Genomic DNA, 14,543 nt, shown 5'->3' with positions numbered 1-14,543 from the left:
GTAAAACTGAAGCTGGTGTTTACTGGTGCTTCAGGAGTCACTGTGATAAAACTATTATACAGCGCTAACACATTACTACTGTATTTACCTCCGACTCTGAGTGTCTCCCTACCAATTATTCTGATCCCTGAACAGATGATGGTTTGCCCATTCATATCTAGGGTAACTGGTGCTATAGTAAGCATTGACGTATACAATGAACCATTCACTTCTGTGCCCTCTGCAACAATGGTGCCGTTGTTACAGCTGCCACGTGCGACAGAACTGAACTGCATATGAGGTAAATAGATCATGTTGTTACTGATCGAGTTTACTGAGGGGCAGTTGAAGACAGTGCCACTCCAGTCTGTTCCAAAATAGTGATTAACATCTATTACAGTGCACATGAACACAGCAGTATCATTAGGACTGTAGCAACCAGGAACTTGATTCTTGTTGATGAGTAGACCACAGTAAGCTAAGAGGACTGTAAGTCAGTATTCCACAGACAAGCAGTCAAGATTATAGTGTACTCACCTGATTTAAAAAGACATAAAGATGTCACAATGAAGCTGAAGTTAACTGCCATCATGATCGTCCATCAATCTATTGCGGCGCATGCGCATGTTGTGCCACAAATCCTAAAATCCGAAATGCCTGGAATGAAGAGCATTATGGGTGTGGCCATACATTCCATTGTTAAAATGCGCAAAGGTAAAATTATTGCGCACTTGCACTGACTGTAGTACAACTAATCTCGAGTCCATGAGTCAAGATGAGTCAATACCACTGACAACAGAGTATAGTCTATATATAAGCTTATTATCTTTAGTCTAGCTAAGGTACTGTGTACTGTGGCTCACTGTATCCGGCCATCCATCCTTTTCATGTCATTTTCAATCGAGTTTGTGCAGACCCACTGCTCTCTTTGTAATACATTCACAATAATGCTAATTCCTAGGTAGACTTTAGGGTGTGTATAGAGTGACTGGGTTAGCTTACTGTGGGTAAGTGTGGCTCAATGTGTGTTGCTGTTATCCTGTGAGACAGATCGGAGGTTTCAGGATTTGTGTTTAGCCTGAATGCATGGTTGACGCAAATTCTAAAACGAGTCTGTGCACTCTCCGTTAAATTTACAGCCCGTCTCTTTCCAGCTATAACTTCAGGGTATGTATAGAGTGACTGAGCCAGCTTACTGTGGCTCAATATGCTGCTGTTATCCTGTGGATAAAGTTTCAGGATTTGTGTTAACGCAAATCCTGAAACTACATTGTGCAGTCTCCTTTATATTTACAGTCCTTCTATTTCCAGCCATAGCTTCAGGGTATGTATAGAGTGACTGAGCCAGCTTACTGTGGCTCAATATGTTGCTGTTATCCCGTGGATGAAGTTTCAGGATTTGTGTTAACGCAAATCCTGAAACTACATTGTGCAGTCTCTTTTAAATTTACAGTCCCTCCAGCCATGCTTTAATGCTTTGTGCATGCATTTAATTATGTCATGAAGACAATTAAACATATGCATGCACTAATTAATATGCATGAACGTCACACACTTAACTTTCCTTGGCAATCTGTTGTAGAAATTACAACAACAGTAACGAATCGTTATGATGAATTAGATGAAGTTGTATGTGAGCTCCTCCCTGACAAACAAACTGTAGTCTAGGTAACGGCCTTATCAGTCAAGTAGGCTAAAAATCTGTGTCCTTTGATGTAAGCTTTGATGTCTCTTTGTGCATATGTAGTTATGAAAAAAAAAAAAAAAAAAAGAAACCTTTGACCAGCTAGGAAGAGTAGCAGCAGTAGTAGTAGGAAGAGTAGCAGTAGTAGTAGCAGTGCAAGCAGGACTAGACTAGATTAAAAAGTTGGTGGAAAGAATAACTGACCGTTTGGACGTCACCTGGCTGCCAGACTTTCATCTGGACTCTTCCCCCCGGTGAGTAGCTGGCCTTTCTCTAAGCCACAAAACTGAGCAAGAAGCTGAAGAAGCAGCTAGACAGAGACATGTACCTAGCCTTGAGAATTGGGAGGTGTGGCTCAACTAGTTAGCCCAGCCCAGAGGAATTGTTACCGTGGGTACTGAACAACCGTAGAAGTAGGGCTACCCCTGGCTTTACTGAATTAACTAGCTGTGTCTGCTGTCTAGTTGGACCAGATTTAGCTAGATAATGGGGTAGAGAATAGTTGAGCGGTGCTGTGTGTAGCTTGAACTGTACTGGCTGGCAAGAATCTAGTAAGCACCCTATGCACTGATAACTCGTCAGAATGGAGGGTAGAGTACAAGGGGGTATTATGAGACCTCTAAATGTGTCTGACCCCCCTGTCTTGCAGTAATCTTGAGGGAGCTAAATAGCCTGTTCACTAACTATTATGGTCAATATGCTTTGCATGTAAGCAAAAAAATTAGTGACAGTGCTTTGTTTGCAGCTAATGCTAGCATTTTAGTGTTCAAAGTGGTTTGGGTATTATGAGACAGGGGGGTATTTACGAGACACCATTGCAATTAATTAATTTTAACGCTAATTGGCTGTTCTAACAGTCATATCTGGAACTTTTTGATATTAAAATATAGTGATTATTTTGCCTATAAAAACAGTTACTCCTGTTTTAACTGATATACCTATAGTGAATTTTACTACAAACATTTGGCACCCACTTAAATTTGGTCAATTAAAAATGTTTTTTCCAATTAAATTCTGTACTTAAACAAACTATTGTGGTATCTCTGTCAACACAAGCATACAACTCCAAATTTATTTTGGAAAAAATACTAGAGTGGTAGTGCTATTAACTGCAGACAGAATAGCTGAAGCACTCCCGTTTTAAAACAGCTGTCTCATAATTGGTTCCATCTCATAATACCCTCTTCTACTCTATGTTCTAGGGATCTGGACAGCTGTACATCCAAAGGAGCCAGGGAGTGCCAATCATCTTCTCCCAGTCTCTGACACGCTAAACAAAAGGAGCTAGAACTGGGAGTCCCAGCTAGAATTGCTAGCCGGATCTAGACTAATAGAATGACATGGAGGCGTGGTGAGGCCGGATCCACACTAATTGATCGACCTAAAGACGCTCCTGTTCCAGACTTTCACGAATGGTAAGGAAAGGGTTATAATTATATGCATGGTAATTCCGCCCCAGGTCACAATCTTCACAAACATAAGACACTACTGCATCTCTGTATTGGAGCTTGTAAACCTATATTATTATTAGAGAGATCATTAATTTATAAATACAAATAATTATACAAATAAATATATAAATACAAAATATACCTCTGGGATGAGGTAATTTTTGCAGATTGCGACATGTATTTGCCTAGCCTGTTGAATTTGGCAATAGGTTGCAATTTTCAAAACACAATAGTGAGCTCATAAGAGGTTTGCAAGACCCAACAGGATACAATGCACATGCACTGCTTCCTCAGCTGCTCCTCCGTCGTTTCGATCATTCGTGCTGTAGCTATACCCAAGTACTTTGATTTGCATCACTGACGGAACGCAACATTATTATTATTATTCAAGCTTTACAGTCACAGTGTGAGGTGATGATATAAAAGAAAGGGCTTGGAAAATTGTGACTGACAGACGTGCAGGCATCACTAACATGATGCCCCTCAGTATACTATAATGGGGACAAAATTAAGATCAAGATGGATAAATTGATAACACTATAGCTATAGTTCTGGTTAAGTTTTTATGCAGTTTGCGATACATCTGTTACAGGGACTGAATTTGAGGACCGAAGTGGTTTTCTGTGAAGTGCATGACGAGTTAGGTGATACGAAGTAGGTAGATCTAGGTAGTGGGCAGATCGAGCATTCCAAAGCCTTACTATATGGTTGAAATAGAAGTGACGGGTGGTATTGTAGTGCGATACATTGTGTACAAGTTTGTTAAGTTATCGAACGAGTTTTTCTACTTGAAGCATTCTTGGTGACAAACTTGATGTTGTTGGTTATGTCAAAGTTGTCAGCTGACTGTTGTATATCACAAAGAACATGTAATTCGAGCCAGTATACATCGTATCGGATTGTTCACCCGCTAACAGGGAACATGAGCTGGGTTTAGACCGTCGTGAGACAGGTTAGTTTTACCCTACTGATGAAACGTTGTTGCAATAGTAATGCAACTCAGTTTGAGCACATGATAAGTCTATCTTTGTAGTTCATATCCCAGTTTGTTGGTGGCTTTACACGTTCGGTTTTTTTCGAGGCGAGTTATATGTCTTGCGTTGTAGCAAGGGCGTATGAATATCTCTTTATACACCCTTGGTTGTAGTATAATTAGTTTAGATGCCACACCACTTGAGAAAAATATGAGAAGAGAAGTCTTTTGGTGGGGACAGGTGGTGGGCTGCCACAAATGCATTTATCAAGTTTCCAGGTCACCATGAATCATCAGAATGCACAAACTTTAATGTTTTTGTTCGGATATGTTGCAGCGAGCAGCTGTACGCATGTATGTGTGTGTGTATAATTATGTATAATTATATAATTATTTTATTATTATAGTTCAGGGTTAGAGTCATGCTAAGGAAAATTAATTTTATCCATGAATCGATTCATTGTGCTCAATAGATGTATATACTACTATACAGCCTACTATACAGCCGACTCAACACTGTATACTGCATTTCTACAGCTGCTTTTTTTGTTCTCATAAAGATTTGCATGCCATTATACTCACATGCAGTCACACAAAAAAAGTTTTCCCAATATGCTATTAAGCGCATATGTGCAAGTATACAAATCGACAACCTATAGTTAGAAACGAATGCAGTGTAATTATGAATGTGGAACATCTTTTTACTGATTTCCATGTTGCTGGCTGTTACACTGATCGCTGATATGTAATACAGAATGGTGAAAAATTGATCATGATAATTATCTACAATTACAATTAAATAATTATACCCTGTATATACAGTAGACTCTCGTTAATCTGGTCACCCTTGGGACCATGCAGCTTGGCCGGAATAGCGAGGTGGCTGTAGCTCAGGAAATAGCCCCGGTGTCATAAAATTTTAGGCCCCCCATGAGATTGGGCCCCCCCCGGGCCTAGAATTTTAAAATTCTGGGCCCCCTCTTAAAAGTTTAGGCCCCCCCTATTAAAAGTATCTCAGCGGTTATTATGATACATCTCAAAACTTGAACAAGTACAACAACAGAAAAACTAGCTATCTATCTATTTGCAGTCTATACAGTGCCAGTCACTGAATGGAGCTTTCTTTATACGTGCACACTTCATGTGGTACCACCTGTCGCAGCCATCACACTGCACCATGTCGTTCCACGAGTCAGGCCTTATGCACTGGTAGCACGAAGCTACTACAGATACCCACACTATCTCACTTCGAGGGGTCTCCTGCCTTGATTTTGGGAACCTTGATAGTTTCTTCTTTTCAAAGCACCTTACCAAATGCCGTCTGAGTTTTTGCTGGTCCAGTGTCAGCGTGTTTAAAGAGTCTCCAACTAAGAGGTGGTACGCCCATGCAATAGCAAATAGGCCACAGTCATATGACTCTTGTTGTTGTTGGACAGGCGGACACTCTGCCAGTAAACCAATTTCTTGACGTTGTGGTGGACTAAGTGTTGGATGGTAGAGCTGGAGTAGTTGATTTTCTACAGATCTAGGAAATTCCTTAGTGCCTGTCTGCAGGCTGTCATACACATAGACACTGCCTTCAATACAACTTGTCAGGATCCAGTGATGACGTTCTGGCACAAACAGTATCTGCACTCCTAATATATAATAAAAAGAATTGTTTCATAATCTTGAGACAGTTACATAACTCACCTTGAACCCTCGTGCGCTTGTCCAAATCAATTGGGCGAAAACCAAGACGAAACTGCACTTTAAGTGACGATTGCAACCCAGATGTTTTGGAGAATTGGCCACTTAAAAGCATCATTGCAGCATCCACATGCTTGTCAGACAGCATGCCTGTTGGGGCGAGTAGTATCTCTCTGTCATGTGCCGTGAGAGAGAGCTCATTGACCCACTGTACTTCGGTCTATGATAAGGTAAGAATAGTACAGTAAAGGTACAGTAACAGACAAAAGATAATTGATTGAGACACAACACTCACCTTCTTGAAAACATCCTTAGTCTTACATTTGTTTGACTTAGGGTCTCTCTTTGGTGGCTGTGGGTCCTCTTTCTTTGGGTCGTCTTTCTTTGGTGGCTGTTGGTCGTCTCTCTCTGGTGGCTGTGGGTCGTCTCTCTTTGGTGGCTGTGGGTCGTCTCCCTTTGGTGGCTGTGGGTCGTCTCTCTCTGGTGGCTGTGGGTCGTCTCTCTCTGGTGGCTGTGGGTCGTCTCTCTCTGGTGGCTGTGGGTCGTCTCTCTCTGGTGGCTGTTGGTCGTCTCTCTCTGGTGGCTGTTGGTCGTCTCTCTCTGGTGGCTGTTGGTCGTCTCTCTCTGGTGGCTGTTGGTCGTCTCTTTCTGGTGGCTGTTGGTCGTCTCTCTCTGGTGGCTGTTGGTCGTCTCTCTCTGGTGGCCGATCGCCTTCTGGTGGCTGTTTATTGTCTCTAGACAAGCTCCTTTCATTAAACAACTTCAGCCGACAGACATTCGCCTTCTTCTTGAGTATATGACCAGAAAGGTTTTTTAGCTCATATAAGCCCTTACCTATTATATACATATAATATATATATAATTATATATATAGTGCATGTGAATTCATTTTAGCTGTATAACATACAGGCTGTATAGATTATAATTATTATCACTTACCTAAATCTCGGTTGATGAAATATGGCCCTAGCCATCTTGAGTCCAGTTTTCCTCCCTTCCTCTGCTTTTGAGCAGTATTCTCCAGCAAAACCTTCATACCCACGCTAAGTGTGCTGACTTGCTGGTGTTTTCTGTCATACGTTTCTTTTTGTTTGCCTTGTGCTGACTTGATGTTGGCTTCAGCTGTTGTGAACACTTCTTTACGGCTCTTCAAAAGATGCTCAATAACTTCTTCTGGGGTTCTTTCTTCAGGCTGACCGGGCAGTAGCTCACTATCAATCGGCAAACGCATCTCAGCTTGGAAGAGCATGAAGTAAGGAGAATGCTTAATCGATGCCTGACGTGATGCCCTATACCCCATGAGAATCGTGTTGATCTTCTCGTCCCAGTTATCTTGGTTGTCATTCACAGTCTTAGCCAAACACCTAGAAAGAGTCTGGTTAAACCGCTCAGTTAATCCATTTGTCTGAGGGTGGTAAGCGCTAGTGATTCTATGCTGGGTGTTGGTTTTCTGGTACAACTGGGCTGAGAGTGAGTTGACGAATTCCCGACCCTGGTCAGTGATGATGACTTCTGCACAGCCCATTCTGCACATAACCTATTAAGAGAGATTGATTTGCTGTAAATGATGTGCATAATAATTATTGCTATAGTGCACTTACAGAGTAAAGGAATTTAGCTACTCCATGTGCTGTCTTGTCTGGTAGTGGGGCTGCTTCCGCCCACTTGCTGAAATAGTCAGTGAGCGTTATGACATACTTGTTGCCCCTGGGTGTCTCTGTCAGAGGGCCAATCAAATCCATCCCAACTGTATGCCAAACCTTTGGTGTCACTGGTATTGGGTGGAGAGTCGATGCTGGTTTTAGTAGTCTAGGATTGGTACACTGGCACTTGGTACATGTTTTCACCTATAAGAAATAAGTAGATCATGCAAATACACTAAAAGAAATACTATAGTAAAGTCCGGCTTAGCCTCGATTCAAGGCCGATTAAAATACGTATTTTAATCGGCCGGGAATCGAGGCTAAGTCCGGCTTCACTTACATATTCTTTGACTTCATTTGTTTGACCAGGCCAGTAATACTTGGCTGTGATCATGTCCAATGTTCTGTTGACTCCCATATGACTTGGATCATGGATTGCTCCTATAATCCTTTTCCTCTGCTCCTTGTCTTCCACAACAAGCCTCTTCTCATCACCTTTTTTGAAAATGTAATACTGCATGTAACAGTATGTAGACACAAATATATAGCGATAACTATAATTATGTATAATATCTAGGTAATTTATGGCAACTGTCTCTTACGGGTAGATCCAACATAGTACAATTCTCCATCCACTGCATCAAAGCATTTAACTCTCCGCCTCAGGGAACGCTTGTCTTCTTTACTAAAGGATGAAGGGTACTCGTTCCTGCTTATGAGAGCATGAATAACTTCAAAGGTAAATCTTCCTTCACTTTTGGATTCCATGGTATAGATTTAGTAACATGCCTGCTAACATATTTGCTACTTTTATACACTCTCTGACAGGATCTGAGGTGAGGGTTCACAGATAACTAATAGCTAGAAGTCATAGTGTTATAGCACTCCCTTTGCTTTGTCCATTAGTATCATGCATAGATAAGTCAGCTAATAGCCAGAAGTCATAGTGTCATAGCACTCCCTTTGCTTTGTCCATTAGTATCATGCAGCATAGATAAGTCAGCTAATAGCCAGAAGTCATAGTAAGTCCGTAAGCGCTTTTTGTTCCTGCAGAAAAGAGGGGGGCCTAATCTCACAGTGGGGGGCCTAGAATGTTAACAGTTTAGGCCCCCTGGGGGGCGTAAACTGTTAACATTCTAGGCCCGGGGGGCCCAAAATTTTAAAATTCTAGGCCCGGGGGGGGCCTAAACATGGGGGGGCCCAAAATTTTATGACACCGGTGTCAGAGGAATGAATGACTCCCCGGTCATTCCTGCCTAAGGTGTGGGTGACTCCCCCAGGAATAAATGACTCCCCTATGCGCATGTTTGTTCCGCCAATGTTGCCATCAATGTAAGTATATAGTAGCAAGAGTACATTCATGCACTCCTCATAGACATATAGTAGAGAATGAAGAGCCATGCAGGATGAAGAGCAAGGTTAGTAGTAGCATGCAAGGTAGCAATGAAACAAGTGTTCATCCTGTAGTAGACAGCAAGTGACAGCTGGAATGTAGACCTATAAATGTGTGAAGAGCAGAGTTGCAAGGTTAATTGTTCTATCCTGTAGTTGACAGCAAGTGACAGCTAGATCTATGGTATAAAACCAGTGATCGTTCACAGTCATGTTATTTGAAGAAGGCAGCAAGAAATGGAGAATTTACAAGAGATTGAAAACTATTTACGAAAAGGAGAATACCCTCCTACTATTAACAGCAAAACAGAGAAGGCAAACTTTAGAAGAAAATGCAGGCAGAACTTTAAGTTTGAAAATGGTAGCCTCTATTACAAGAAGCACACCAAAGCTGCTGATGCAGCTGACTGGAGGATATGTGTGCGCAGCAATGAGGAGAAATCAAGAATCCTCGAAGATTGCCATGCAGGTATAATAATTATTATGGCTTTGGTAAAATGATAATAGTAGGTAATAGAGCATGTATGTATGCTTGTAATCTATTATACGCATGCATGCAGGAACAGCTGGTGGCCACTTTGGAAGAGATAGAACTATAGACAAGATATGTTCTAGATTCTACTGGAAGTCGATGGTGGAGGAGATTCGAGAGTATGTAAAGAACTGCAGCCAGTGCCAGAGAATGAACCCAGCATTTGTAAAGACAAATGCCAAACTCCATCCGATATCTGTACAACCCAAAGTCTGGCATCAGGTATATGTATACTATAATTTTTATGGCATTGCATAATAATTATTTGTTTTGAGCACAATCATATATTAATTACAATTATGTAATTCACTTTATAGGTTGGCATAGACTTGATAGGACCTTTGCCGATTACACCCAATGGCAGCAAATATGTGGTAACATTGGTCGATTATTTTAGCAAATGGGCTGAAGCAGCCCCACTCCCTGACAAAACTGCATTTGGAGTGGCAATGTTCCTGTACAACTTGTTTTGTCGGTAAGCTATGCATGTGTGTGAAATTGTAATCACATGCATCTCTACACATAATTATAATAACACGTATTTAATGATTATGGTTATACATGCACGCAGGTTTGGGTTTTGTGAGGTGCTGATATCGGACCAAGGCCGTGAGTTTGTTAATCAGGTCAACACAGAGCTTTTTCGATTCACTGGAACAGAGCACAGGGTCACTTCAGCTTACCACCCACAAACCAACGGGCTAACTGAACGTTTCAATCAAACACTTCAAACAGCACTACTCAAATATGTGAATGACTCACAGACCGACTGGGACTACCACTTGCCCGCTATTCTCTTTGCTTATAGGACGAGTAAGCAAAAGGCAACGAAGTATTCACCTTTCGAGTTGATGTTCTGTCGGTGAGTTGTTCATAATTATAATTACATGATAATCTGGCATGCATGCATTATTGTTATAACATTCCACATGCAGGAAACCTGTACTCCCTATTCAACTGGAGTTAGGCAGCGAGGGTGAACTTGAGCAGAGCTGGGACATTAGTGCCATTATGACCCATGCTCGAGCTGTTACAAAGTTAAAGGATGATATCCACAGCAAAGCCAAGAAGAACATTGACAATGCCCAAGAAAAGGACAAGATGTACTATGATCGGAAGCATGCAGACAAGAGGGTGAGCAGGCTATAATTATCATTGTATGAGCGTAGCATGGCTATTTTCATTACTCGTTTAATGTCATAGCCATGTCATTTTTCTAATTATATAGGTGTTTAAGACTGGGACTTTGGTCTGGCTGAGGAATTCAGCCAGGGAATGTAAGAAGGGAGACAAGCTGAAGCCTCGGTGGTTAGGCCCATACACGGTGGTGGAGTGCTTGGACAAGGGAGTCTTTAAGATTGCCAACCCTAAGACTGGAAAGACCTTAAAAAAGGCTGTTAACCAACAGCGGTTAAAGCATTACCATGGCTCAGACTCCGAAAAACCTATCTTTGATCAACATAGTTCTCTCTCGGATCCTTCCGAATTATCAGACAACCATCACGATGAATCTCTCGATCAGTTTAACCCTTCTTTGACGAGTACTCCTATGAAAGACCCAAGCAAGGTATAATGCATGTGTCTCTAGATTTTGAAGCTAATTATAATTACATTACATTTCTCTTTACGATATTAATTTAATGTTTCATGTTTCTTTATAATTATACACTCCATTTTTAGAAGCTGTGGGAAAAAAATTGTGATTTTCCCTCTTCTCACAAGCCAGACGCCCCCTCCTCTCACAAGCCAGCCGCTCCCTCCTCTCACAAGCCAGACGTCCCCTCCTCTCACAAGCCAGCCGCTCCCTCCTCTCACAAGCCAGACGTCCCCTCCTCTCACAAGCCAGCCGCTCCCTCCTCTCACAAGCCAGACGTCCCCTCCTCTCACAAGCCAGACGTCCCCTCCTCTCACAAGCCAGCCGCTCCCTCCTCTCACAAGCCAGACGTCCCCTCCTCTCACAAGCCAGATGCTCACTCCTCTCGCAAGCGAGACGCCCCCTTCTCTCAGGTTAAGACTGCATCCTCTATGGAGCCACCTTTGAAGAAGCAAAGGACTACTCAATCTGTAACAAGAAAGGTATATAGTTATATACTTGTTAACAGGAGCTATCGTTAATTACAATTATTATTAATAATTATGTGCATGCACACTATAAACCGTTCATTATAATTATTGTGTGCACATTCGACAGAATTCAAGTTACTGGGTGAAGGATTTGGACCTGAGGACGGGAGACAAGGATGTAGTTCTTGCTGAGAGCGGGATGCTTTCTGACCGTCATATGTATGCTGCGCACAAACTGATGCGAATGCAATTTCCAAATATTGAAGGCTGTTATTCTACTCTTCTGGTTCAGAAGATGTCCTTTCCTGCAGTCACTAGTAGTGAAGCCACAGGTATAATTTCTACTTAAATTAATAGTAGTATTATTATAGTATTGGTATAATTATACCTCATCCTCATCCTTGGCCGTACCGTATAATAATTATATCATATATATCCTATACAGCCGTGCAGATATTCTTTGTAACAGAGAGGCATCACTGGATTGCGACAGCACTCATCAAGGGGGAACTTTTCCTCTTTGATAGCTGCTTCCAATATGGGAAAGACCTGGAGCCAAGTGCTGAGCTGCAAATCGCACAGATGTATAAGCCTTTAATAGCGCACAATGGGCTGTTACTATCTGTGGCCTCCATTCAACAGCAGAGCAGTGGCAGTAACAACTGTGGTTTGTTTGCAATTGCCGCTGCATACCACGCATTGCAAGGAGACAATCTGGATACCATCACCCTAAATGAAGACAAAATGAGGCCACATCTTGTGCGTTGCTTTGAAAATGAGAAACTCAGAAGATTTCCAAAGTCAAAAGATGTTAGTAGCCGCAAGAGACCAGAAAGATTTTCCAGCATAGTAATTACGATATACTGCCCTTGTCTCCGCCCTGACTGTTATGATGAAATGGTCCAGTGCGACACATGTACTGTGTGGTATCATTATAAATGTGTTCGTATTAAAGTATCTCCACTTGGAGATTGGTTTTGTCCTACTTGTAGATCTAGATAGAATTTTTTTAGCATTTCGTTATCTTCCACTAGCTGTTTTTGTTTATACACTGTTAATTTGCACTGTTGTTTTGTTTGTTTTTCATGCACTGTAGATCTATTTGTTATTTTGATGGATGTTGTTGTATTATAAGTTTTGCTTTACAGTGACCGTGAGACGTGTGAAAATGTGAACAGAGTGTACAATGTAGTATAAGTACTATAGGTACTAATAGCTAAACTGAACCAGTTTACAGTATATAAGGAACAGCTGTAATTATAGTCATACTATGTATTAAACAGGTCTCTCACAGATAGCATGCATGCAGTCCTGATAACAGTCTTGAGCTTGATTGTATAGTCACACTGTGACAGGTTTTGAGGATGCATGTACTTAGTATAGCCCCTGAAGTCTCTTTAGCTCTATGGATCAGTGTTCATATATAAATTTCGGGGGAGTCATTTTTTCCAGGGGGGAGTCATTCGTGACTAGGAGTCAGTGACCGGGGGAGTCATTTATTCCTAGGCGTGAGTGACCGGGAGTCACTGGTGCCTAGGTAGGAGTGACCGGGAGTCATTATTTAGGGGAGTCATTCATTCCTATGACACCGGGTGAAATTCTTGCCCAGTGGCGTAGCCAGAGGGGTGCAGAGGGTGCTCCAGCACCCCCCTCTAGCCTCAGACTCTGCTCTACAAGTTCCTTTTACTAACTAGCTAAGCTAGCTAGCTGATATGAGATCGAGAGTACTAGAGCTCTATAATTGCACGATCAACTCAAAACTCCACCTCTAACTATCTAGCTCCACCTCCAAATATTCATTCCAGTCAGTGCACATGCGCAAAGCCACGTGCTGAGCAGACCAAGGTCCTCCCCCAAGAGTTGCAGACTGTTAATGTTCAGCAGCTATCACCATCATCATCATGAGTATTTTTCCGTTGAGCCCAGTTCACAGAGCAGCACTGCAACTGCAAGTGGCTTGCTACCTTGTCCTGCTAATTCACAAGCAGAACCTGGTTAGCAGCTGCATGATTTAATTGTCACAACTCAAAACAATGCATTTTATAGGACATCTTCAGTACCCTCAAAGCAGCAGTACCCTCATTTCTTTAGCCAGATTGCGTTAGAATCAATCTCAGAGCATGTAACAACAAAAATTTTCTGGGGGAGTGCCCCACCCCCACTGGTAATTCGTTCATCAAGCACCCCCCTCTCTCAAATCCTGGCTACGCCCCTGTTGCCCGCGCTTTGCGCAGACAAGAAGTACTATAAGAACCCCCCTTTCTTAAATCCTGGATCCGCCCCTGCGGTGGCATCTGGGAACGGTACTGTCTCCATGGTAATCACTTTGTAGGCGAGGATGCCGTAAGACCAGACATCGCTCCAAATAGAGTATCGTTTCTCCCAGAGACACTCTGGGGCAATGTCCTGTAGGTAGTGTTCCCTCTCCGTCACAACATAGTAGTATCCTTCGTGGATCATGCCTGTAGGGGGTGGGAACTATTGCATGAATTATCAGTCAGTAGACGAATAGGTTTAGGTTTATAACTATAGCTAAACATGCCTGTATGGAGACTGGAGAGATTAATTGGCAGGAAAGGGGTAATATTAATGCATTCCGGCTGACAATTTAAGAATTAGATGAACACCGTAACTACAACTTACCTGGATCTGATACTTGGACGTTGAGTCTGTCTCCAATAAGAACTGTTCTAGTGGAAAGGTCACGATGAATGAATCAATGCATAGTCAGTCAGGAACGTCTGCAGATAAAAAAAAGACATCAATAACCGACCAGCTCATGCAGTACTATCTCGCTCACCATTCCCTCGGCAACCTGCAGTAGCACTCCCATTAGGTCAGCTGACATCTGTTTGTGGTAGGGTATTTTACTGGTAGTCTTGAAATGACGAATGTACCACTCCAGAACTGGCCTGTCCTTGAGACTGAGGAGGAAGTTGTCTAGACGCCCGTGAGGGACGAACTCTAGTAGGAGGCACGTAGGACCCTCCTGTGTGGTCACTCCCACCATTGACACCACATTCGGGTGGCAAAAGGATAAGCCACAAAAAAATGATATAGCTAAGTTACACTGAGTATGTGGACCTATAAATTCACAATATTAATTTTGTTACGGCCACCTTATAGCTCGTCACAA

General features: G+C 42.2%; 1 protein-coding gene across 3 annotated transcripts; it reads left to right on the top strand.

The window, feature by feature from the left end:
- The first annotated feature begins 8,657 nt into the window (after positions 1-8,657).
- On the top strand, positions 8,658-12,576 carry LOC135340555 (uncharacterized). 3 transcript variants are annotated; one of them, XM_064536911.1, is made up of 10 exons: positions 8,658-8,837; positions 8,968-9,280; positions 9,372-9,565; positions 9,661-9,818; positions 9,915-10,205; positions 10,279-10,477; positions 10,572-10,910; positions 11,024-11,419; positions 11,535-11,739; positions 11,853-12,576. In XM_064536911.1, exons 2-10 carry the CDS (start codon positions 9,049-9,051, stop codon positions 12,407-12,409), a joined length of 2,571 nt encoding a protein of 856 aa, XP_064392981.1. In that variant the 5' UTR covers positions 8,658-8,837; positions 8,968-9,048; the 3' UTR covers positions 12,410-12,576. The 3 variants fall into 3 exon arrangements, with proteins under 3 accessions (XP_064392981.1, XP_064392982.1, XP_064392983.1); XM_064536912.1 differs by having other exon boundaries at positions 8,658-9,280; positions 11,027-11,419; XM_064536913.1 differs by having other exon boundaries at positions 8,658-9,280; positions 11,877-12,576.
- The last annotated feature ends 1,967 nt before the right edge of the window (positions 12,577-14,543 follow it).

Source organism: Halichondria panicea, chromosome 8 (assembly GCF_963675165.1).
Source record: "Halichondria panicea chromosome 8, odHalPani1.1, whole genome shotgun sequence".
NCBI lineage: Eukaryota > Metazoa > Porifera > Demospongiae > Suberitida > Halichondriidae > Halichondria > Halichondria panicea.
Note: the sequence above shows the minus strand (reverse complement) of the source record. Positions and strands in the feature narration are given on the sequence as shown.

Bases quoted from the DNA above. Each gene is read 5' to 3' on its own strand.
- LOC135340555 (XM_064536911.1), top strand. From the start codon at position 9,049: ATGGAGAATTTACAAGAGATTGAAAACTATTTACGAAAAGGAGAATAC. The intron at 9,566-9,660 runs GTATATGTATAC...TTCACTTTATAG, and splicing joins AACCCAAAGTCTGGCATCAG to GTTGGCATAGACTTGATAGG. The intron at 11,740-11,852 runs GTATAATTTCTA...TATCCTATACAG, and splicing joins CACTAGTAGTGAAGCCACAG to CCGTGCAGATATTCTTTGTA.